Here is a 25,424-nt window from a genome sequence, read left to right on the forward strand (position 1 = left end):
AAACTTTTTTAACCTATTAAGACCGGGAGCGCATTCCGTGTCATTTTTAGATTTGAGCTAAAAAAAAGCATTATTTTACACTTTGGCTATTCAAAAATAGCAGATATAAAAGCACACATTTTTAACTCAAAACTTTGCTTCTGGGGGTCCCTGGAACCAAATATTTTGAGATGAGAGGGTCAGCAGCCAAATGCATATAATTTTGGGGGTCCTTGACAATTAAGAAAAAGTTAGAGAACCACTGATATGGCAACATACGTTTTTCTTTTAACTGTTGGGATTTAAAAAACATTTGTAAAATCTGCTTCAGGTCTTAATGGGTTAATTTCAAGGACCTCCAGTTTTAGTATGGTTTGGTTCCATAACTCTTGAGTGTACAAATGTAGACTCTGTTCCATTTGTACACTCCGATTTTACAGAGTACATTTGGGTCCCAGAGATTTAAAAAAAAATCATATCAAATGGGGGTCAGTGGCCTAATCCATGTAAAACTGGGGGTCCTTGAAATAAAAAAGGTTGTGCAATGAGAGAGAGACACACAGAAAATGATCTGTGCTGAGGACCTTCCAAATAAACAGTCGTATCTGAGCATTGTTTCAAGTGTGTCCGTATGGGATATGTAATGTGGAGGTAAGAGTGGGCAAAACAGAATTTCCCTATATGACAGATATAAATTACAATCGATACTTTGTTCAATTGTGAGACTTTGGTGAAAATGTGACAATAGAGACATATTTAACATAGCAGTTTGGTCCATAAACATTACTAGTCCATACCCGAATTTGCACCAACTGTCCGTCTTGGCTATGAGACCGTGACTACAGGTCCCACAGCATATGGCGAAAACGCTAATAATAAAGATCTAAAATTTGGGGAAAGTGATGAATCAACATTTATCACTCCTTGCATATGCTAATGGTCAATGACCATGTGCAATTTCAGATCGATTGGTCAACCCACTGATGATAAAAACGGATGAGGACTGACTGACGAGAATTTTGTTCAATTTAGAGTTGACAATACTTGGGATGTTTACGACAACCTGTCCACTGATGCAGATACATTCAAGTCTGGGGAGAAATGTGTGTGTATGTGTACCTGAACAGGATGCGGAAAAGTTGGCGCAGGTACATGTAGTCGGGGGCCTCCTCGAAGCGCAGGCCGCGGCAGTAGTTCAGATACATGGCGAACTCTGCAGGGAAACCCTGGACACGCACACACATTCAACCGTTAGAGTGATCTAGATCATGACATTTTACTTGCTTTGATTTGTTTTTGCCATTGAACAATGGAAAATCTGAACATACCTTAAGCCTGATTTATTTATATTTTGCACACTTGTGTCCCGGCCAAAAATGGCAGATTTAAAAGCTAATAGAAGCTTGTAGATCGGCTATTTTCAGCAAAGGACCCCATCACACAGTTCACACTAAGTATCAATCAGACCTTATTCTTCTGTGACTACACGTCATTGTCTTTTCTTACCTTACAGAGGACCTCGACTGGGGTGGACATCTTCTTCTCTGAGATTTTCTCGTACTTCTGCTTCTTGGTGGCAGCCTGAGGAACAGCAGGGTCACAATGTCAACAAATCAACTTCAAATAATATCACTCGATTTTAAGTTTAACACGTATCGAACATAGTTAGATAGTTTAGGAACTTCAGTCTATATGTATTTTACACTTACACTGCCTGAAAGATGGCCTGCTATGATCGTTTGTCACCAACTTGAAGGCCGAGTTAGTCTTTTGGTGGTTAATCAGACTAATCGATATAGCCGATTATGAAAAATCTACTAGACCCTTGTGTCCATTTGTTGACTAAAAACAAAACCCTGCTTCTCAATTATTCGATTAAGCGACATGACCAAGATTAAGTTGTTGCATTTTCCTTTAATTGCCCAGCCCTAAAATACACACGTATTCTCACACCGTCTGTCTACATATTTACACACCTTTCTCAACTCTACTGTACGTAGTTTTGTATGCCGTGTTCATGAATGTGTTCCCTCCCAAAAAAACAAATAAATTGAGTAAACACACACTCTCACTCAGGACCATATAAATGTAGTACCTTTAAGCCCTGCCAGGGCAGACTGGTTCTGTTGAAGTACATCAAGACGTAGCCTAGCGACTCCATGTCGTCGCGGCGACTGCAAAAGGGGAGGGGTTAGGGGCACGATTAGTTGAGGAAGACAAATGATGACATGGGTAAATGACCTGGTGTACTTTCATTCACCTGAAATGGGGAATGCTGCACCCTGCAATCAATGTGCCTCATATCCAGCTTGTATTACACAACATACATATACTGTATGTACATTTTACTTTAAAATGAATCCACAGTGAATTCAGGCACACAAACATCTCTTTCAGGAACATCATTCCTGATGATGCCATCTTACACTTGTTCAGGTTTAAAGTAATACATATGCAGTAGTCAGTAGTGCATATGAAGTAGTCACACCTCCCACCAGAAAGCCAAAATTGCCCTGAATGCCATTTCCTAGGGACTTTAATAATACGCTTAGTGCTTAATCAGGCTCCTGAGGGGGAGCTTGATGAAGCACTAAATGAAACGCATTGCCCATGTCGTCTAAAAATAAACAATCCTTGTTTTCACAAAATTATTTTGGTGCCTGAGTGCGGTTACTACCACAAATATCTGTGGCTTAATTTATATGGGATTATGTTCTTGCACTTGCCAGCACCTCTTGTCCCACAGTATATACTGAGCTCTAAGCCGTTTTCCTTCTGCTTGTTGTGATGGAAATGTTTAATTACAGTAAAAAAAAAAAGAAATCTGTCAGCTGGGGTAAAGGGGCTTAACCAGTTCGGCTCATATTCTGTGTCAAAGTCATTCTCTAGCATCTTTACTAAGTTACTACAGCCAGACAAAACCTTTGTTGATTTGCCTTTCAAATAATGGCTGGTTTCCTGCCAAAGTGACTGATTAGAAGATGTCTAAATTCAAGCTGGTTGCCAGGCAAAGTGCAGCTAGACTAGATGTCATCTGCCTCTATCTATGTTAAGGACAGTACAGCTCCGAATACCAAAGCTGCACTTTGTGTACAAATGGAGGAAACTTAACTTTTTTGCTTGTCTAATACAGTAAATCATAAATTCTCTAAAACACTTGGATGGAACTGTCGTCAATGATTAGGACAGTTAGTTACACCAATTATAAATATATTCAGAGCCTTTCTCGAGCTTCAATCACAATGCTGGACCATAAAACTAATCTGAACTTATTTAGATGAATCCAACATTATTCTAACCAATGTTTATGGTATAGTATGTTAATACAATACAACTAGTCCATCTGCTGTGGTCGGAGGTGGTCTCCCTACTCTGTTATTGAGACATTTAGACACTGGTGTCAGGTAGGACTCAAAAGCACAATTCCACTCTTGGTCAAGCAGGGATTACTTACTGAGCAAGTGAGCAATGGAACACGCAGGGATTACTTACCAAGCGATAGAAATACGGTCTAACATGCGGCAGACCTGGGTTCAAATCAATGCTATCCAAGCATCCACTGTGCAAGCATACGTACCTCTGTTCAATGCCCAGATGTGCGTTGATGGAGGCGTATCGTGCTGTGCCCGTTAAGTTCTTGTCTTCTCTGTAGGGGATGTGCTGCCGCGTTCGGTTGTCTCGGTACTTCTTAGCCAAGCCAAAGTCAATGAGGAACAACTGACAGAAAGGGAAAGACAATCAAGTGATATTTAAAGTCAAGAAATTCAAAATGTATATATAATGATGCCGTTATTTTTGGCAAAGTGCATTTAATCCTTGTACTGTCAAAAGTCAGACGAACTCTTTGGTTTCAGAATTGATGAGCGAGCATTTTAGATTCTCTAGTTATGAGTGGGTTTTATAGGCTCTAGGATTCGAGGACTTACTATGACTAGAGGACCATGCTTCAGTTCCAAGTTAAAGCTTAAAATACCTAATATTCAACTGATGCCACTAAATGTAAAATAGGCTAGATGTCACATTGGATGCTCTGGTCTAGAAACAAAACTGCAGAAGCCTTAATCTTCAATCTTTTACTACGACAACACACTTATCGACATGAACCCTAAGGTCACTTCTCTGGGCAGGTCATAACAGGCAAGCATTCTGCATAAATAGGCAAACATTCACTAAAATAATACAAAAATCTATTTTCGTCTGAGATTTGGTGAAGAGGTAAAAAAAAAGACGGGGGCTCAGTACAGACCACTGGGGCCCCGGTCAACAAAGTATAAAGTAATAATTGGTTTAGAGAAATACCAAAAGATTTGCTATTTTTCCTCTCTGCCTTTTTACCACTGGCCATAAACAAACCTAGCATGAACAGTCTACTCTGTACAACCAAAGTGTATGCCAAAGTCAACTGTTCCTCCAATGTGTTTATTACAACAAGCATTCATAATTTAATAAGCTTCATTGTTAAGAATGTTACTCGAATGGTAAAAAGCATAAAATAAAAAACAACATCTCCATCTCCTGGTACATGGACACTCCCTAAACGGTGAGAGAGCACACTACACCCATTATCATGGCTGCTGGTGTCTCTCCACCAGTGACGACATTTCCATAGGTCAGCTGTCATGGTTAGATCCTTATTAGAGCCATCATGGCTGCCAGTTGCCTAACAACCAGTGAAGGTATCTCTAGCCCAGCTGTCATTGTAGTAGCCTACACCCTGTTCACTGAACCGCAGCAGCTATGCTAATAGTGCAGGGCTGTGTAGGCAATGTGTCATTTACAGAGCAGATTCAAATGTCCAATTTTCTATAATATGACACATGGGAGATGTGTCATGATGAGTGAAAAGAAGCTTGGATTCAGCGAATTTGTATTTAAGGTTATTCAATAGATCAGAAACGGAGAAGAAAGTGTTACATGCAGTAGGTCAATATACCTGGCTCAGAATTAAGGCCACATGTCAGCCAGATTGGTTTGTTTTCACATAATCAGAAACGGATTCAGAGCTCTTTTGGTCAACCCGGGGCTAAAGCAAGCAGCAAGCATCTGATTTTTAAATTGAAGACATGTAGGAAGTGACAGTTCATATGAATGGCTTCTAGTTTCACTATTTCCCCCTGCTGGCTGCAGAAGCAATAAGTCTCAATTCAGGCGAATGGGTTTTTGGCTAGACTTTACACTTGATTTTATTACCGTAATAAACATTGTCATAAATACTTTAAAGGGATATTTCACTTTCAAAAAACGTTTTGGTCATTTTATCGTCTACTCAGGCTTTTGTGAGCCCCCCAGACCGTTTTTAAGTTGCTCAATTCAGTATTTAGATATTTGATATTCATTTTATCAGATGCTGTACCACCCTTTACCCTTCCTATACAAACCCATTGTCACTTCAAACTCCATTTTAACCATGTTAGATTCATCAAAAACACCTGTCCTTGGTTCTGGTGACTCATACCGCCCCCCTAATACGTGAGGGGGCCGTGTTTTTTCAATTACTTTTTTCATTTATTTTTAATATTTTTTTGGGAAAATGAAAAAAATACAATAAAAAAATAAAATAAATGAAAACATTTATCCGAAAAACATTGCACTCGCGCATTAGGAGGGCAGGGTGAGTCACCAGAACCAAGGACGGGTGTTTTCGATGAATCTTACATGGTTAAAATGGAGTTTGAAGTTACAATTTTGTATAGGAAGTTTGTATAGGAAGGGTAAAGGGTGGTACAGCATCTGATACAATGAATATCAAATATCTAAATACTGAATCGAGCAACTTAAAAACGGTCTGGGGGGCTCACAAAAGCCTGAGTAGACGATAAAATGACCAAAAGTTTTTTTGAAAGTGAAATATCCCTTTAAGCTTCCAGTCGCAAGTCTTTCAATTACCATGATATGTGTTTAATGAATTATGGACACATTATTTTTTAAATTAATGTTTAAGTAGAACAAACAAACCATCAGACGTAGCATGCGCCCACCGGACGCATGCTACGTCTGATGGTTTGTTTGTTCACGGGGTGTGTTCATTCATGTGTATGTATAAGCCATGTGTATTTAAAATGTTCACAACCAATTCAAAACATTTCAATTAGTCTACTTAGAAGTCATTTACATTAGTTTTAAAATATATGTCACATGCTGTAAATGTGTTATGTGCTTCAATATCAGCCCAACACCACCATTGCACTGTGCGTCACACCATCCACACAGCTATGTAGAAAGATTGTGCACTCACAGTGCCTACCGGCGTCAATGTTACGCAATCGTACAAATACTTAAGGTTTGGGCCGCATAGCAGCCTTCACATCTACGTCGCACCGCCGATCAGACAAATATGTCGGCGTCATAGTGTCGGGGGCTTTGTCAGAGTACCCGTTGTACCCGTCTGTGTCCCTTTTGTGCCCATGTATGGAGATCTCTGTATCCGTCAGTCTGTGTCCCTTTTATGGCCATATATGGAGATCCTCGTTGTAATCAGTATACGCCCATATATTGGAATGTCCATATGGGCAATTTGGGCATTGGTTGGATCGGCGGTTCTGGACAACTGCATATCCAAACTACTCGATGGTGAGCATCACATAGGGTTCAAGATATTCAATATATATTTTTTAAAGATCTTGTGTAAAATTCTTTGGTTTCTTCGTTCCACAATAAGAAATGATATTTAAAAACAGTAGTAATAATTGGGGGGTAATACAGTATCTGGAAAGCAACAGTGTCAGTTTCATTGCCATCGTTCAATGCAAACAGATAAGGGGGACCTCGTCTTCTGTTGAATCTAGTTCCAAGGCTAAGCAATCTTAAAGTTGTTGCGTTTCCTCAGCTATGTTATTTACGGTACATGCTGTGTTCCTGTCTAGGAAATGCAAAGCTTCAACATTAGCATTAATGAGACAGTATAGAAAGTTTCTAAATGATCCAACGGCTAATTTATGATCCATATTGGCATCTCAATTGTATGCCAAAGGACAGTCGATTCCATTGGAGCTTACTTTGAATGAACAGACATATAATTGGATGATTAATTAAAGTATGGTTCTTCCTGATGCAATATTATCCTTCAAGTTGTTAAATACAACATGTCTGGGCTGAAGAAATCAGGCAGTTCTGACCATTAACTGCATGCACGCAGCCATGTTCTCTTCCATGAAATCAATACTAAAGAGGATTTTTTTTAAACGTCAGGCCTGTCAGAGAGTACCCGTTAACAAGGGCCTGTATAATTTAGTAGTAGGCTACAGACAATGTATTTTGTAATGCTGTTCCTATAATTTAGTGCTATAGCCTACATTGTGTGAAAGGAATAAAGACCGGCATGAAACCCCAGGTTGATTTTGTAGTTTGTTTTCCAGTTCAGGTTAAAAGACTACAGCAGATTAAAAACATGGCAGACTAGTAAGCAACACAGCTGCACCAAACAAATTAATAATGAGTGTTAGATTTTCATAGGCGTGTCCATAGCCAAGGGCATGCTAATGTGCAAGCATGATAAGACAGTATTGACACACTCCTTTTTATTGTCTCTCTCTTTCTGGAAACAATCAAAAACAACGGCGCATACACAACTGTATGTTTTGTATTGAATTTCATCCACTATTTTACACCTGTAAACCTGTGATGTGACAATAAAGATTAATACACCCATTATTAACACATTATCCGCCAAGAACGTAGTCCTACGGTCCGTTAAATCCAACTGTTAAGCGCCGAGACCGTAGTGCTACGGTCCGGGTGCTTTTTCCTTTTTTTCGAAAAAATGTTTTTGTTTTTTTCAATTTTCTAGGGGGACCATTTTCAGTGTAACACCACCGGAAGTCGACTGGAAGTGCGATCCCGTTTTTTGTTTCCCGTCGGCCTCCATTCTAAGGCGCACACTAAAACCCTTGTTTATCCTGTGTAGTTTTTTCTCCTTGCATTTCCCATGTTAACATAAACGGTCAGAACTCAAACATGGCGGCTCCGTTTGACACGTGGTCTGGACTAATAGACGCAGGGACATGTGCACGTTGTTTACAAACAGTCCATCGCGCATTCTAAAGGATTTTAACGGGGCCTATGGCGACGTGAAAACAACAATAAAACCTTGGCACTGGTGAGTACATTATGAGTTTAGCCCTTGGCGGTGGATGTGTTAATGTGATGGCTGAAGCTGTTGTTTACTAGCCTGGTAAACCCTCCCTCCGGAAATCTCATTTCAATTCGATTTCAGAAAGGAGTCTGGTCTGAAACGCCTTTCTGCAATAACCGCTGTGGGCTGGAGTTGGGCGGGAGTAATACCGTTGACCGACAACCCCTTCAACCAATGATCGTTTTCCCCTTCAGCCAATGAGCAGTTCATTTTGACGAGCTCCAGACTATGTGACGCAACGGGACTTTTGGGACGGCCATGCCGAAAATAGGTTGCCTTATTGGGATACATGCGTGTCACTCCCCGCCCCTGCCGGTTCTCTAAATTTATATTTTTAAATAGGCTCTGTCATGATTAATTGACCACATATATGAAGTTAAACAACTAAATTCTATCCAAACGATATCTTATAAGTAAATTCCGTGCCTCAAAAAAGAAGTTTGAAAGCGTTATAAAACTGAAAGTAAGAAGTGAAGGCACTCGCAAAAACAACAATGGCTGCCGTTCGTCTTTTTTCGGCGGCTCTCAGGCTGCACTCGGGTTCATTCGGGCTCACTCGAACTCGCCACCTGATTGGCCAACTGTCGCTGTCAATCACAGAACAATGAGCGACGACGTTGATAGGCTCGTCGGCTCGGCGAGCAGAGCGATTATTGGAGAAAGGCGTTTCAGACCAGACTCCTTTCTGAAATCGAATTGAAATGAGATTTCCGGAGGGAGGGTTTACCAGGCTAGTTGTTTACATCACTGTGTACTATTAGTACATTGATTATGCAGCCTGATTTTTTTTTTTACCCAGCTGTAGTTTTTAACCTGAAGTGGGAAAGAATCAGCCTTTGTGTTTTATGTCCCTTGTAGACACAGGAATAGCATCTAAACAACTGAATTTCCAGAGTGGGTGGGATATCCATTCTGTACGCTATGAAATAAAATATTACCTTCCAATCGTATAAGCCAGTAATAAACAGGGTTTGCCGTCTGTTGATGAGAAGCACATCAAGTTTCATGGTGTTACGTGAATCTATTTGGAAGTTACAATACATACCTTTTTTTATGATAAACCAATGGTTATGTCCACTGTCCAGTTGGTAGCACTTTACTCACTATTTAACTACTGGCTACCTTGCTACAGTCTACGGTGGCTAAACCATTTACACTGCAGACATCTGCCAACCAAATAAGACTATGAAAAGGCATTTTGAAAAACTAATACAATCGTGTTTTTTCCAAAAACTCAAGGCGTTACATCGTTCCCTGGCCTGTATATATATATATATATATACACAGATTATCGTTTCAGAATTGATGTTAGATGCATGACTCTGTGTTTCAACAGGGGACACAGACATTTCCAACATCAACTGGCGTTTAAACTAAACACCAACCAACTGAATATCCCATGATAAAGACAGGATTTGTCTTTCCTGTAGACAGGGAATAGGGGTGCAAAAGTTCAAACTAAACAATTTAACTGAATTTAAAAAAAATCTAGTAACATTTTCAAGTCAATTCATGATTAAACAAAAAAAAAGCGCTTCTTGATTATTCAATTTATCAAATATTGCAAAAATAATCATTCAGCGCTGGCAGGAAGCCAACAAAGGACTGGTTGCAGGGGACGACCACTCCCAGCCCCCATCGCTCCCAACTATAGATTTCATTTGGTATAAACTTCAGACTGGATGTTGCTACATTCTACTGTGATGGAAGTGATTAAGTTGACTGGTGTGGATAACCTCCCTATCTATGGCTGTAGGTAGAGTTAGATACGGTAGCAAAGCAGAGGTTGCTGTGGTATATATAGATTCTTTCTTTTTTTTTCTTTGCATGAGTGTTGTGGGTAAAAAGGTCACACCTGGTTTAATCCTGAGAAAGATGGGTCCTGAGCAGAGCTAACAGCCATGCTTCGTTTCCTCTTCCCCACTGTCGAGTCTAAACACTGGGGCAGACAGTAGAGGGGCAGGGAGTCAAATAACACAACAGGCTCTGACCACCTTTTCAAACAGTTAGCATGAGTAGAACTAACACTTTCAGGTGTACCCTTGGTGTTAACACTGGTTGGTACACGTAAGAGTGGAATTGCCCCATGGCATCTATGATGGAGCCTCGTTTTAAGTAACTTAAGGCTGGATTTACACAGATGGGAATTTTAAACAGTTTTTGAATTTTAACCACATGAACCCTACTGTCCCTATAGATCTACAAGCTCACAATGCTTCGAGGCTCATTGTGAGCTTGTAGATTTGCCATTTTGGGCCTAGATATTTAGTGTCGCGTGAAAACAGGAGGCCAAGAACAGAGCCCTGGGGGACTCCAGTCAACTGTATAAAGTGTTTAAGTGGTTAAACCTTTTGTGAATTTTTAACTGCTTGACCTCGCTATGGCCCTCAAATGTAGAGCTCACTTTACACCTGGCTTTAACATACTTCCGAAACCACATCTCCCATGCTGGGAACAGACTGATATGCACATCACATCATCTCGTAATATTTACATCCTTTAGACTTTTAGAGAGATGCCCAGTTTCTGGAAAATTGCGCTCCATAAGTTTCCATTTCCAATATTACTCAAATGTCAGCGTTACGCTCTGAGCTGCACATCAACTTTTTACTTTGTGTGCAGCACCTTGTATAGTGTGATCTTACCCTCCATTGAAAACGTTATGTGGATTGGAGATGTGTTGAATTTGCATTGTGTCATTAACTCTGGTGTCCTAATTTTGCACATGTCGTTACATGCAAATATTCTAAAAAATTGCCTAAGACTATAATATGCTTAATTTGTTTACGTCATACAGCGGTGCGCCAACGCAAAAATAGCTCATCACCAAGCTCACAACGCAACGTGTTGAGCTTGTAGATCGGCTATTTTGTTGACAATATTTAGTGTAGAGCAAAAAAAGGAGGGGGCCTAGAATAGAGGCCTTGGGAATCCGGTAAACTAAGTATAGGGTTTAAGTGGTTAATGTGGCTGAATAAAAACCTTTTCACTATTGAAGGTTGATTCAGTGCTTGTACTTTCAATGTCCAATCCCATCAGCCAGGACGGATGTTAATGCCAGGTGAAAAACGGGCCATAGGGCAAATGCAACACAGGGGTTTTTCCAGTTCTGGACAACTAATATCAAATCTGTGCCAGAAAGGGTCAATAATATACAAATATTTATGCTCACAGGTTCGTAATATCCACAAAGGTCCTGAAGAGAGTGCAAGTTCAACTCATACTAGTTCTAATTCCTGTTATCTCTTGAGGCACACAGACAGACAGCCTAAACAAATGCCGGCGCAGACAGGCAACACCATGGCTCAGGAAAAGACAAGAGCGAGGGGTTGGGAGTGGAAGAGCAGGAAAAGGAGACAGCATTTGTTGTCCTTGTTCTACCACTAGCAGAATAGAAAGACGGGGACCTCCTTTACAGACACAAGTGGCTTTTCAAATCCGCTTCCTAACAATGGAGTTAGATCTTGCATTGTGGACAACCAGAACCTTACTTCAGAGTACACTACATGAAGCTAGATTCAACACCAGTTTCTGCTTGCTTGATCTGCAAAAACAAATGTGGCTTTGAATAGTTGAATAGTCTTCTAAAGCAGGTTTGAGAGTGGCATTTTTAACTGGTGTGAACAGATGGTTGATAGCAAGCCAGGGCCAGGAGACTACAGAATTGTCGCTAGGGGCTGGGCCTAAGCTGTGGGGGATGGGAGCGTAGCTGCGGTACATAATTGCAGTCAGCTAGGCCTAGATTCTGACATACAGTCACTGAGGCTATAACATACAGAGCTACTGGGTGAGGTTTAATAGCTTAATCCAAAATGCTGTCTGTCTGAGTGGTTAAACAGAGATTTCCTTCAGAGCCTGTTTTGCAATTTTTGACTTTGCAGTGGTGGCGCTTTGTTGCAAAATATAGCTAACAGTGATGGTACAGCAGAGTAGAGGTGTGTGCTTGTTCAACAGCTGAAACAACTAGCCATGTCTACTGTATGCGAAAATAGCCAATGTACAAGCTCACGTGTCACGCCATGTTGTGAGCTTGTAGATCTTCTATTTTTGCTGTGCAACACCGTCATATGACAAAGTAGAAAATAAGGCTTAAGTAGTTAAAGCTGGAATGATGTCAATGCATGTTAATTAACTATGTTATGAAGCTAACCTTGAGGCTAGTAGCGCCATTTGGCAACATGGCCATGGCAGGTTACTCGAAAGCAGAGAATAGGAGCATGGATAGCAGAGTGTAGTTGGGAGTATAATCCATTACTTAAAGCAGTAGTTTGAGTTTAGGCATTGCCTGGCTATTGCATGTGCAGTGCAGCTTCAATGAAATGGCATCAGCTAAGAGAGGCACTTGAGTTACAGTGTTTCTCAACAAGAGGGTTGGGACACAACACTAGGTCATGGTATTATGACAAGTGCAATAGCCTAGAGTAACTTTTACATTGGGATAGGGTGTTATTTGCACAATTATTTGGTCAATGCAAAATGTGTGTCCCTCCCAGTACAAAACCATTCCTCTAGCAAAAGCAACAAGACAAGGTGTTAGTCTGTGATGATGGCTCCCATATCCGCGCTAAGAAAAAACAAAACACAAAAAATGCTATGCGGCCAATAAATGACTCCAAGTGTCAGATAACATCTTTTATATTCTCTGTAATAATGGGAAACCAAGGGTGCAGGACAATAGTTCCTGATAAATAACCGTTTCTAACCTGATCTTCAAGGAAACACAGAAATGATTATTAATGATATAAACTGTATATAATTAATAATCATCAATGAATGTAGTTTAATAAAACAATTCTGTTCTGTTCCCACGGTGGCATTTAGAGCCAAAATACAACTTGACTAGTACTACACTGACCACAAATCAAGGTCCACTTAAGAGCATTTCTTGAAGGCATTGTATCCAAGACTGACCTTCAAACTCATTTACATACGGTATTTTTCTACACTGTGCTCTTTATGGATCAGAATTCCTTCTTATTTCACCGATGTTGAACAAATACTGTAAGAATGGAAATCAGCTAAATCACACGCTGGCAGATATCATCTGTTGCCTTGTGCCTTCCTCTGTCAATTTCACAACACAATGCTTTCCAAAACCGATTACGATGTAGATCAGTACCAACTGATTCTGCTTGAAATATATTAACTTATATTGGCCATCAAAAACCCACACATAATAATTGACTTCCATATTTTGACAGTTGATCAAAAGTCAACCTTTTGATTAACTGTCAACACTGAAGAAGCGATATCTTGGCAAGGCACTAACCAAACAATCTCTCAGGGTTCATTACTTCATTTCTGATGCACAACAGACGGACACTAAGGCTACATCAACACAAATAAGTTTTCATTTTAAAACGCATAACTTTTGCTACTTTTAAGCATCACAACATAAAGGAAGCTTTATTGAAGCATGTAGTGAAAGCACAGAGCAGGGCGATGTTGAGCACAGGTAGTGTATCCTAATTCCTTATAGACAAACTGATGTCCTTAACCACCTGAACCCTAGGATCCCTATTATGAAGGGAAACATTTGCTGAAACTAGCAGATCTACAAGCTCAACACATCGCAACGCATTCTGAGCTTGTATATAGGCTAGTTGTCAAAGAGATTTTGTGGAAGGGAAAGAAAGAGCGGACCCAGTACAGGGCCAACTCAAGTCAAGTTTACAAAGTATAGAGGGTTTAAGTGGTTAAAACAGACTGGTCGGGGGCCCTGGTTGTCTATCTGGTTTCCTAACTATCCAATATACAGCCTGGGTGTGAAGCCGAGTGACCAGTTGACCCAGTCTGGTGTTGGTTGACTGACCCACTCGGCGAGAATTCCTGATTGGTTAACCACAGTTGCCAGACTGGCTGACTGCTTAGTAGACATATGCATTACAGAGCAATAATGATGCAGACTGCAGTTAAGAGTGTCAACAATCTACTGTGCACTGGATACCACCCATCAGTCTATCACAGTTCTTTCTTACAAATGAATAAATAAATAAAAACGTACAGCTGGCATTCACCCAAGATGCACAATGATACAAATACACAGAGCCCAGACGGCAATGCCAAAAATGAAATACAGGCTTTAGCACAGCTGCCCACTCCAATACTTTCAATAACTGGCTAACCCCAATGGACAAGGATTTTGGCTTCTCTTCAGCTGTGGTTTGATTTAGCCTCGACACTCGTGCGGTATAGAGACCAGGTCCGGGTTTGTCTGATATTGCAGTGGTTGCTGTTGACGCATGCATCTTTAGCTTTAACTTAGCCAAATGTTGCCTGTCTGCAAGGGCTCTGAATCAATAAATACAGAATATCAAGAGTGTTTACAGGCAACTTGACCATATACAACAAACGGCAATCACCGGGAAACAACAAAACATCTTGAAAGGTTGCTTTGTTGTTCTGTGGGTATAGAAATGTGATTATTGTACATCATGCAGACAGAGAGAAGCCTTTTAACAGAGCCCAGGTACTACAAACTGAGCAGGACTGGCTTAGAATCACATATTATAGCTCTCAAGCTCACAACGCATTGTGAAACATTGTCAGCTTGTAGATCAGCTATTTTCTTTAAAGATATTTGGTGTAGAGGCGAAAATGGAGGGGGCCTAGTATAGACCTCAGGGGACTCCGGTCAATGCAGCAAATAGGGTTAAAGCGGCTAAATCACCATTTCAATAACTCCATGGAACAAACAGCTGATGGATGGCTTTTCTCTTACTTTGTACCCGTTGATGCTAGTGGCTCAAATACTATTCTGAAGAATGCTGAACAAATGTTGATTGATTCATGTACATTTGTAACTAACGGTTCTTAGTCCTGTAGTCACTGTGTGTATGAATGTCTCAACCGCCATCTGTAACTCTTTGAGGGGCACATCAGCAAGATGGAGCTTTCACACCAGAAGTGCCAACGTACATAGCACAGCGCAAGATTGTTGTTTTCACTCTATGACATAGCTGGACTCTCCTAGATGACAGTGCAACCCTTGAAATTCTGCAAGGTTCAGTGCACAAACGTCAACTCAATTGAACTTTTAACCTTCAAATAGCATGACATGTACAAGACACATCCAATGGCAGTTATAATAGAGTTCCTTATGTGAGATTATTAGTTCCAACTACTACTTCTACAAATGTGTTGGAAATATCTAACGAAAAAAGCAGTGCCATAATGCAAATTTAAAATCATTAAGGTAAGGTTACATCCTTCCCATGTCTTCCGTATACTTTCTTTGTGACATAATGCGCTGTAGTTCACACTACTCTACCTCCAAGTATAGACGTACGTGCATTTGTGCTTCTGGTGTGAAAGTGCCATGACCTCAAAGTGTTTCACTTGTCCCATACAAGTGTTTAAATCAATGTCAAGTGTCATTCTTTTGTCCATTTGAGTAGCTATTCACCATCATTCATCTAAATTACTACAGATAAAGTAATTGAAGCAAATCCATCAATACTGGCCAAGATTTTCACCCAAGACAAAGAACCATTTATATGCATAGTGATGTATATTCCATTGGCAGTGTTTACCGATACAAAAATCTGTGATGGCTCAATAATTAGGTTGTGTCGCTAAATACCTAAACCATCTTATACCAACTCATTTCAAATTCGTCCAGTTGAGGGGGCACTGTTTACTTAAAAATGAAAACTTTGACGGGCAATTTCCTCGCGTCAAAGGTTTTTCAGACCCATTAATACAATTATCAAAGAATCAAAGCCAACAGTGGTCCAGAATTAATTCTGCTGCTGTGCTTAAAATGCCCATTCAGTCAGAAGACACTCAACACATAATGGTTCTTTATCAGTGCAACTCATACGGAACAGTCTAGAATTAAAAAGTACCCAGTCCAACAGCGTTTACTTACTGTGTAGTCAGTAGGTTTGCCGATAGTCTGTGTGTTGAATGTGTACATTTAGTCTGTTAATGTGTGTGGAAAGAAACAGACCTGCAAACTCGTTACCTTTTGATGACAATTGTTGAAATCGTTTTCAAAAGACCTAAACACCTCACTGTTACCCTGCCTCTGCTATCGTTTTGCAGAACAGGGTCTCTGGACTTTGGCTTGTAACATACATTGATTTTGAAGGACAGCCTTTTGCTTTTAGTTGTAGACAAGCAATTTGGACATACACCATGGACCTTCTTGCACAGAGTAAGAGGACAGCAATATCAGTCATGGCAGGAGACGGAGCGAGACAGGTGGAGGACCTGGCATTCTAGTGCAGTGGAAAATGAAGACTTTCACCTAAAGACAACATCTTTTTAACTATGCAAACAACAGTCACAGATGATGCATGAAGCTCTCACAGTTAACCAGTTGCTGTTCAGCAATTTTAAATGCTCCAATGGGATTTCGACATTGGCTTAATTCACTGATATACTGTAGTTGCTTTGTAAACATGTAATTGGTCCAATGGAATTTATAGATTTCAAATTACTCATTCAAATTGCTGAAGCAAATGTATGCTGTACTACAACTAAAATACAAATATTGAAAAAGGCTCCACAGTCAACCTGTTGTATTCATAACTATCACAAAGGTCAAAAGGCCAATATCCATAAAGACCAGCAACAACTATAGACTGGAGTTGACATTGCTGCAGCTGAAAACAACAAACTGTCTATGGATAGCTCAGTATAGATTTGAAGTCATCTGGATGGACCTTACCTTGTTACAGTGGCGTCCGATGCCCATGAGGAAGTTATCTGGCTTTATGTCTCTGTGGATGAAGTTCTTTGTGTGCACATACTCGATTCTACTGATCATCTAGAGAGAATACAAATGATATATTTAGCCTGACAGCTCCTACGTTTCTTTATGATTTTATGTAGGGGGGCAACAGTCAAACTAATCGATCTAAACGATTGTAATATATTTTAATAACATTTTTTTCAAAATGCGTAAGAAAATAGTGAAAATAGCCTTTCTATATGCTCCCAACGCATCGTGATGCGATATATTGTGAGCTTGTAGGTCGGCTTTTTGTTCAACACTGTTGTTGTACACACAAAGTATAACACAGGGCGTAAGTGGTTATTCTGACTAGTCGATTTAGTCGATTATAAGAAGAAAAACTATAAATATGTGTTCATATATAAAAAATATATACTATTAGATTTAAAATAACATGCTTCTCAAACAATAGTGACAATCAAAAAGTAATCAATAAAATAGTCGCTAACAAAATCATCGATAGTTGCAGCCCTGCAAATGGATATATTTCTGCGTTTCTGAAGGATTTAATGTGATTGTAGCTCGGCTATATTATCTTACCTGGTCTGCCAACATGAGGACAGTCTTCATGGTGAATCGGCGCGAGCAGAAGTTGAACAGGTCCTCCAGACTGGGCCCCAGTAGGTCCATGACTAGGACATTGTAGTCCTTCTCCTGGCCATACCACCTTAACAGATAAGTAGGAAAGTACAGTATAAATATGTATACCTATGAAGAAAAGTTTGCACTGTTGTAAAAAGGCTTTCATAAACATTTGTTTTAAGAGTTGCTTCAGCACAAGAGTCAAATGTTATACTGCAACTCAAACACTGTAAATGCAATGTGCTTGTCTTTGTTATGCATTTTTAAATATGTATACATAGAGTTTGCAGGGTGTGGTACCCACAGTTTGTTTTAGTGAAGCAGTCCTCAGAAGACTGAAATTGATTTACAACAAAAGGTAAATATAAAGAACTTTTTGTACATACTGTGATGCAAGAACAGAACCACATTCACTCTGGTGGTGAAAGACATTGCGTCATTGTTTTACTGGCTGGTTTCATAGTTTTTCTTCAATGGACTACTACTAACATAACAAAACAACATTAAAGAGGTGCTATTGAAAACTGTGTTAATAAGATTTAAAATAATTAATAGGTTCTGTGGCCTAATGCATATCAAACGGAGGGTCCTTGAAATGAAAAGGGTTGAGAATTATTGATCTAATGCCTTCGGTAGACTTGTTTGTTTTGGTCGCGTAGAGGCTGGCTGCTGGTTGCAGCTGATGCACTCACTGGAAACCCCTCACTCACTGTCTGACTGGGCTTTTTATTTTGAGGATGTTGAAATGATGTTGCCATTCTTGCGAACGTAACTTTGCAAATAACGCATAATTTGATACTCCAACGGTGATGTCGCACGCATACAATGGCCACTATTTTCGACGTGCAGCACTGCTGTCATCAGGCGTAAAGTTGTTTTGGAAAATCCAAACTAGAAAATTTAAACCAAATCGTCCGTCTTGTCATCCAAGGCACCCATTGCTGCTATCCTGCCAAATACACTTTAGTCTGGCAGAGCCACACCATAAAAAGAGGGAGGGGAAACTTGGATGCAAATAAAAATAGATCTAGAAGCTACCACAGTGTATTATCACAACGCGTGGTAAGCTTGTAGATATGTTCTATATTGCGGGCAACACAGTAGCACTAGACAGCATAATAAAGTAAAGTTATAAAGTTATATATAGAAGCAATGTGCAATCACTTGCTGTATCATGATAGAACGATCTCTCTGTAAAGGCAGATCATAACAGCATTTTAATTGTTCGCGATTTAATATCGCCCCCCCCCCCCCCCCCCCCATATCTCTGAAGTGTGTTTTCTGGATCCAACACATACCTGGCTTATGTAATGGTTGCTTGTAACCTGACACTACAAGGATGACCCAGTGCTTCAAGAAAGATACTTGAGCTACCACTTTTCCTGGCTGTCTGTGCCACACAAAACTCTGCTTGGGGTCGGGGTGTTAAATAATATGATGTAACACAAGAGCCTGCACTGATGTACACAAATGTGACAATGGGAATATGACAAAGGCAAATAACGTGAACAATGTCAGTCAAGGAAGAGGTTAGAATGATAAAAGCCTTTAAAAAATATTATTTCAAGGGGTCATGGTTTACAATATAGATATAGCAACATTGTAGGCAGGGGCAGACACTCGTAGCGTCTAGATTTTTATACCAATTATACAACTTAAGTGACCTAATCATCCTTTCACACAAGGATTTTTAACAAACAATTGTAATACCACAATATAGAAGCAGTGTGTACAGCCCTGAGTCACACTGTCAATGTTTTAACTACTCCGCTGCTCCCCTTATTTCTGGTACCGATACGATACAGGGATCCGTTTGTGTGAGACACAATTTAATTGAACCACAGGCAAAAACATGTGCAGACCACATGGAAAATGTTACTGCTGGATTATTCAGTGGTTGCCCACTTAAGGCATATACATTTTGGGACATGGCCTACAGCCTTAATGGTTTGAGTTATTTTGATACTAGTGTTATTTTTTTATTCTTACGTTATTTGTCAACATCGCTTTCAATGCCTCATATATCGCGAGTTCATCTATTGGGATATCTAAGAATTCCATGTCATTTGTGCATATTTCAGGCCGGATGGCAAGTTGAAAACGCCTTTTTTGAGGACAGTTTGAGATTTCTTCTTGCTAGCTAGCTATGCTGTAACATGGGATTCCAAATGACTAATTTGCACTTTTAAGAAAAACAGAGCCAGATACAGTCAAATAAATATGATTTTTTTTTGGGAGGGGGGCAATTTTCACGCTGGGTTCGCTTACCACGTTTGCGCGTCTTACTTGTTTCAAAACAGTCACATCTGACTTAAGCCCGATTTCTACTCCGTTGTAAGACAATAGCTCATCAACAAGCCTGTGACGCGTTGTGACACAGTTGTACGACATAGCATAAATTAGGCATTACATTATATCCTTTGCAGAAGCAAGTCAGGTCAGGCAAGTGACCTTATAGGTCCACTGGTTCAGCAAGTATGAAAAAAGTTAACAATGCTAACATTTCAGTTTAAAGTTAACTATGTTTGCTACTGCAGTAAATGGTTTAAAAACATTCTGATCAATTGTTTCCTTGTTTCACTTTCTCCCCCAATTTCAGTAATTCCCAGTAACAGCTATCTCATCATGGCAAAATGTGTGATATCTGCAAATATCAAAGCATTACCTGAAGACTCACGATATTGTATTGTGACAAAGCTTGTGATTTACAAAACTGCCAGAGGAACATAGTGGAGCATATAGGCTACAAAAACAACATGTCGATTCAAATTAGAGCCAGACCAATATAATCGATACACACCATGTAACAACACCGGTATATAGGCCCGCACACCGTCTAACATCGGAACAACCCTAGATCGGACTTCGGTCAGGCTCTAATAAAAATCCCCACTCACCCAACAGCACAATGAACTGCTGGTGAGAGGATGAGAGGCAGAGAGGTTTCCTGCTCTAAATCCCATTGGGAAAGCACTGGGTTCCTGTGGCGCTCTGTAAGTGGGGGATGGGAGGAAAAGTACAAGAGAGCAGCAGCAGATCAGCAGGTTTGACTGGCTTCATGCAGCCCTCTCAGCCACATCAAACCTGCTAGCCGAGCTAAGCACAACATTACCTTGCAGTTCAACTGAAAGCCTTTGCAAATCTTCCTCAGTGTAAACAGAACTCCAACAATCTATCATTCAAACAAGTCACTCACTGTTCAGCACTAATACACTGGTGCTATATAATAACATCCAAAACATTTCAATTCAGTTAAAAATGTACAATGTTGTCATTTCTAACACTGAAACCATTTGGTTTACGGTTCATACAAGATGCAGAAATCAAATAATCATGTTCCTCAGTAATAGTGAAAATAATGAGCAAAATGGTGCATATTAAGCCATAATGCAGCTGAACATGGATGAACCAATAACCCCACACAGGCTTTGTCATCTTGATTGTCCTACATAGGAAATGTTGTTTATATGGCCTCATCAAAAGTTCTAAACACAACCCCTACAAAAAGCTTGTCTTCCTTCTGTTAACTGGCAAACCTTTTCAGTCCTTCAAACACTGCAAGTAATAGGTAGTCAAAAGATTGTGCAATGGCCTTGCAACAAACAAGCATGTGTGCGTGCACACACACACACACACACACACACACACACACACACACACACACATATCCATTACAAGGTTACTTAACACAAACCTGATGATCTCGTTTTTAAGGTGTGTGCACGCGCGCACACCTTGCCAGAAACCACACCTTAGTAGCTCCACAACCATTGTCTAAGCAATGTGCCAGTTTCCAGGGTGTGGGAGTGTGTGTTAAGCTTCAAGTAGGGTGGAAAATTAACATTAGCCAAGTAATAGTAGCCTACATTTTAACTATAGCAGGTTAAGTTTGTCACCCTGTTTGTTTGGCAGACTGACCACAGGCCATCATTCAAAATATCCGTTCCAATAGGATTTCCTATATAGCTCATGGTTATTCACAACACCATGTCAAATCATGTGAAATTAACCACTTTAATCCTGGAGTCCATATTTTGGGCATGTCATTACAGGTGAAACTTAATTGTGAAGCTCACAAAACGCGGTAGAACAGTTTCCCCTAGGTATGTTGGTCAAACTCTCATAATATTTCATCATATCATACAGACCAAACCATCTTAAAAGTTATGCTTCCCCCCCTATGTTCTTGAAGGCAGTTGGGAGCACATGGCTCAGTTTCACTCAGCAGTCAGCACTTCCTCTGAGAGCACCAACAATTAGCCACGTTAGCATTGCTGCGATATAAAGTTTATAATGGATTAAACACGTCTTCTATGGTGCATATTCATATATTCAGTCAGTTGTATTTCAAAGGACAGTTTTGTTTCCATTGCAGATTAAATGTTATATTTTGATCAGATATACTTCTATGACCTATATTTGCAACTTTTACTGCCATCTCTGGCACCCAAATTTCCCCCACAGGGTCAATAAATGTATCACTATCTATCTAGATGGCAGGGGATCTGATGCTTTGTGACCACCTCTCTGATAGGAAGAAAAATGTTATTGTTAAGAGGTCCACTGTAGTGTGAACTAGCAATCATATTCACATTCTGCTAGGCTTTCATATTAGATTAGCATTATCGTCTGTGGGCGCATTCACCAGCCACAATGAAACCTGACCAGCATTTGGCTTGCTTTCACTTCAAGCCCTGATAAGGATCATAATGCCTTGGTTTGGCTCATAAACCTGGTATCAACTGGTTAAGTTACAATACTCTCACACACGATTACACAACCCGTCTTCATTCCTGGTTAAGAGTACATCACCAGGGACCTGCCAGCACGCTGCATTTACCACATGGTGCAACTTTTTTTTTTAAACCTCTCAATTTGATAGATTGTGAGAATATAATATAGTATTTTTGGATTTTAAGAAAATCTTTATAAAGCGTTGGATAGGAGAAGGGAGACTTACTATAGATGAACTTTCACTTTTAGTTTTGTATATTCTATGTAAAGGTCTGTATGGATTTATGTACTGTATACTCTTTGTATTCAGGGTTTTTATGAGCTGCTGGCTTGGTAATGCACTGGAATGTTTTGTGTTCTAATTGATGCGTCTGATAATCCCATGTGGGATGCGTCAAGCAACTGTCCCGAGTCCCGACACGAGAATAAAATATTCATCCATTCATAAATACACTCTGCAGTTATTAGGCACACAATTGTCATTTTTACCATGAGCAACTCAAAATAATAGATATAGCCTTAGCCAGGGCTTGTGACTGCAGTGAAACAACCGTCTAGTACAGAATGGTTACAAGAAACTACCATAAACATAATTTGCACCTCATGGCTTTTCTGATTATGACCTAGTAGTCATTTCTGTCTGACTTGACTAGCTTTAACTGTGCATATACAATAAAGAAATATCACTTGAGATGAGGCAGTATTTAAAACTACTTTAACACTAGTGTCCTTATTCCGGGGCAAACATTCAGAGAAAAGAGCAGACATTTACAAGCTCACAATGCATCACGTTGTGAGCTTGTAGATCAGCTAACTTCAGCAAAGAGATTTCGTCTAGGGTAAAAAAAAGTAGCAGGGCTAGTATATAGACCTCAGGGGGACTCTGGTCAATGCAGAATATAGGGTGTAAGTGATTGTGTAAAAGACAAGAGAGCTCAGGATCAACAGTAATAATAATGCTTACCAGACCATTATCTAAGCACCTTGTTCAATATCAAAGCCAGCTCTTCAATTAGAAAACAAGTCAAAACATGCATATGGAACTGGAGGTTGACAAACACATAGTTCTGCTGTTCTCAACTTTTCCTGAAATACGAGTCATGTGAGCAAACAAGGCTCATATCATATCAACAGAAATCACCATTTTTCCCCCCCAGACAAACTGAACTGATCAAATAATGGGTTTGCTGTAGTCTGCATTTAAGAGACATGTAATAACGCAGACACATAAGCAATTCTGGTGTCAAAAACATGCTGGTAGTCAACCCCTTAAATAACTGAACAACTAAAAGTATATTGCATTGCTAAAGACACCGAGCATGGCGGCCTACTTGGTTATGTTTGACAATATTATTTCTATTTACACAATTCATTCTCCAGGTTTCATTCAGACACACATTAGTCTTAAACTAAAGTTTCAAACTACTTTATAGAAATCATTTGATATGGCCTAGTATGTTTTGAAAATAAGCAACAGACTGAATTTATGGTGATCACAATTCTGGCCACATCATACAGCCCTGGCCTAGTGGCCTAGCAAGAATGAGCTGGTTTGGATGCCATAATAAACGTATTTCAAACATACAAAGGACAGGAAAGGCAAGCCATAGATAGATGGAACAATGTAGTTGGCTCATATTGAATCACCACACTCAAACGGCTTCCTAGTGTGACATGATGCCACACCAAAGAAGCATAAACCTGAACAAAACATTACAAAAACACCACTGAGTTTGATATATTGAAAACAAATATAACTTGAATTCTTTGGTCATATCCCTGATCGCTGGCTTAATCTAAGATTGGCGGATGCAAAAAAAAAAGAGAGAGCAATGTATCCATCATCTGGATGGATATAGAGACAGTCTCATTACAGTATGTACTGGGATATTTACACAAGCTTTCAATGTGTAGCTTCTGCAGTGGATTCTAGGGACTCTCGCTGAGTTAAGGGGAGACCTTGAAATTTTAAAGTTTGAGAACCATTGTGCTAGGGAACGGAGGTATGTATTCATTGCCACATATGGATATCTGTTGAAAATATATGTGGAGGTTAACTTATTCCCCAGCTTTCACCGTTGCTCCAAGTCACCTTGAGCAATAGAAATAGGGGGGGGGGTTCCACAGCCAAATGATTGATAGTTAGGAACCTAATGGGCCCTTATGTGTCTGTAACTCAAGAGAGCATACATATAGAATCAAATGGGCCCTAATCTACGGGTTCATTTGTACGCTCTCATAGTTAAATCAAAAATCTAATGGGGGTCCGTGGACAAATGCATATTAAACTGGGGGTAAAATAGTTGAGAATCACTGCTTAAGCTGTAAAAGTCTTCCCTTATGAGGGTCTCTGGTGTATGTTTTCAAATGGGGGTCCGCGGGCTAAAATGTGTCTAATATATCCTCAACATGAAAAGGTTTGAGAACCACAGCATAAAGGGGCCCAGCCCTGGCATTTAGTTCATCTGTGTTTTCACTACTCTCGGTCCGCCGCCATTTTCTAACAGTAGGAGGAAGACATGTTGGGATCGCAAACACAACAAAAGAGAGGAGCGGCCATTTCCAACAACCAAAACCACCATAATATCATATTATGGCTTCTGCCTCATAACACACATTTCCACATTACAGTACCCTAAAAGAGAAATCACGATCCGTCTTTTAAATACACGACGCGGTCGCGATGGGGCGCGAAGAGCGACACACTAAGGGTTTTAGGAGGAGAGCGGGCCCGGAGTGAGTTAGCATTGAGCTAACCAGTGTTGCCATGTCGGCTTATTATAGGCGACTTTGGGCTTCTTAAACTGTAAAGTTGCTTGTAAAAAATGGTATATGGGGGTTATGGGGCTTGTTTCACAAGTATATTTGCTTATTTATGCTTAATAAATCATTGGTTCTCAAATATTTTCATAAATGTATTGCGCCCGGGGAGCTTTTAAGTTGTTAGAATGTTTCAAATAAATTCCACATTTTATTGCAAGACTTTTCGAAAATAGCAGATCTACAAGCTCACAACATCGGCTATTTTCAAATTGCCGATGCATTTAGGTTTGAGTGCTCATGTGGCCTAACTGCTTCTTTTGGGCTTGTTTTCCTAAACCTGGTTGCTTGTTTCTCTCGCAAAATCTGGCAACACTGAAGCTAATGCTAAGTGTCGCTTGGCAAAATGAACGGACCGACAAGCTACCAACAACACGACGCGTCGTTAAGCTTGTAGATCTGTTGTTTTCTCCCCAAGCGACACCAAAGACCACACGT

The 25,424-nt window shown here is 40.0% G+C and overlaps 1 protein-coding gene across 4 annotated transcripts in view; it reads right to left on the minus strand.

Moving 5' to 3' along the window:
- The window catches only part of csnk1a1 (casein kinase 1, alpha 1), a gene marked incomplete at its 3' end in the record, with an annotated part of 36,382 nt that overhangs the window by 9,262 nt on the left and 1,696 nt on the right, over window positions 1–25,424 (minus strand). For 3 of the 4 annotated variants that reach the window (XM_084041651.1, XM_084041649.1, XM_084041650.1), the window contains exons 3-9: window positions 17,391–17,517; window positions 16,785–16,883; window positions 9,966–10,049; window positions 3,557–3,696; window positions 2,075–2,153; window positions 1,486–1,560; window positions 1,099–1,205 (exon numbers count right to left, since the gene is read on the minus strand). In XM_084041651.1, coding sequence (XP_083897777.1) covers window positions 1,099–1,205; window positions 1,486–1,560; window positions 2,075–2,153; window positions 3,557–3,696; window positions 9,966–10,049; window positions 16,785–16,883; window positions 17,391–17,517 — 711 coding nt within the window. The remainder of the gene's footprint in view (window positions 1–1,098; window positions 1,206–1,485; window positions 1,561–2,074; window positions 2,154–3,556; window positions 3,697–9,965; window positions 10,050–16,784; window positions 16,884–17,390; window positions 17,518–25,424) is intronic. The other variant, XM_084041652.1, reaches the window with a different exon arrangement.

The sequence above is a fragment of the Gymnoscopelus microlampas genome (assembly GCF_963454915.1).
Source record: "Gymnoscopelus microlampas genome assembly, chromosome: 18".
NCBI lineage: Eukaryota > Metazoa > Chordata > Actinopteri > Myctophiformes > Myctophidae > Gymnoscopelus > Gymnoscopelus microlampas.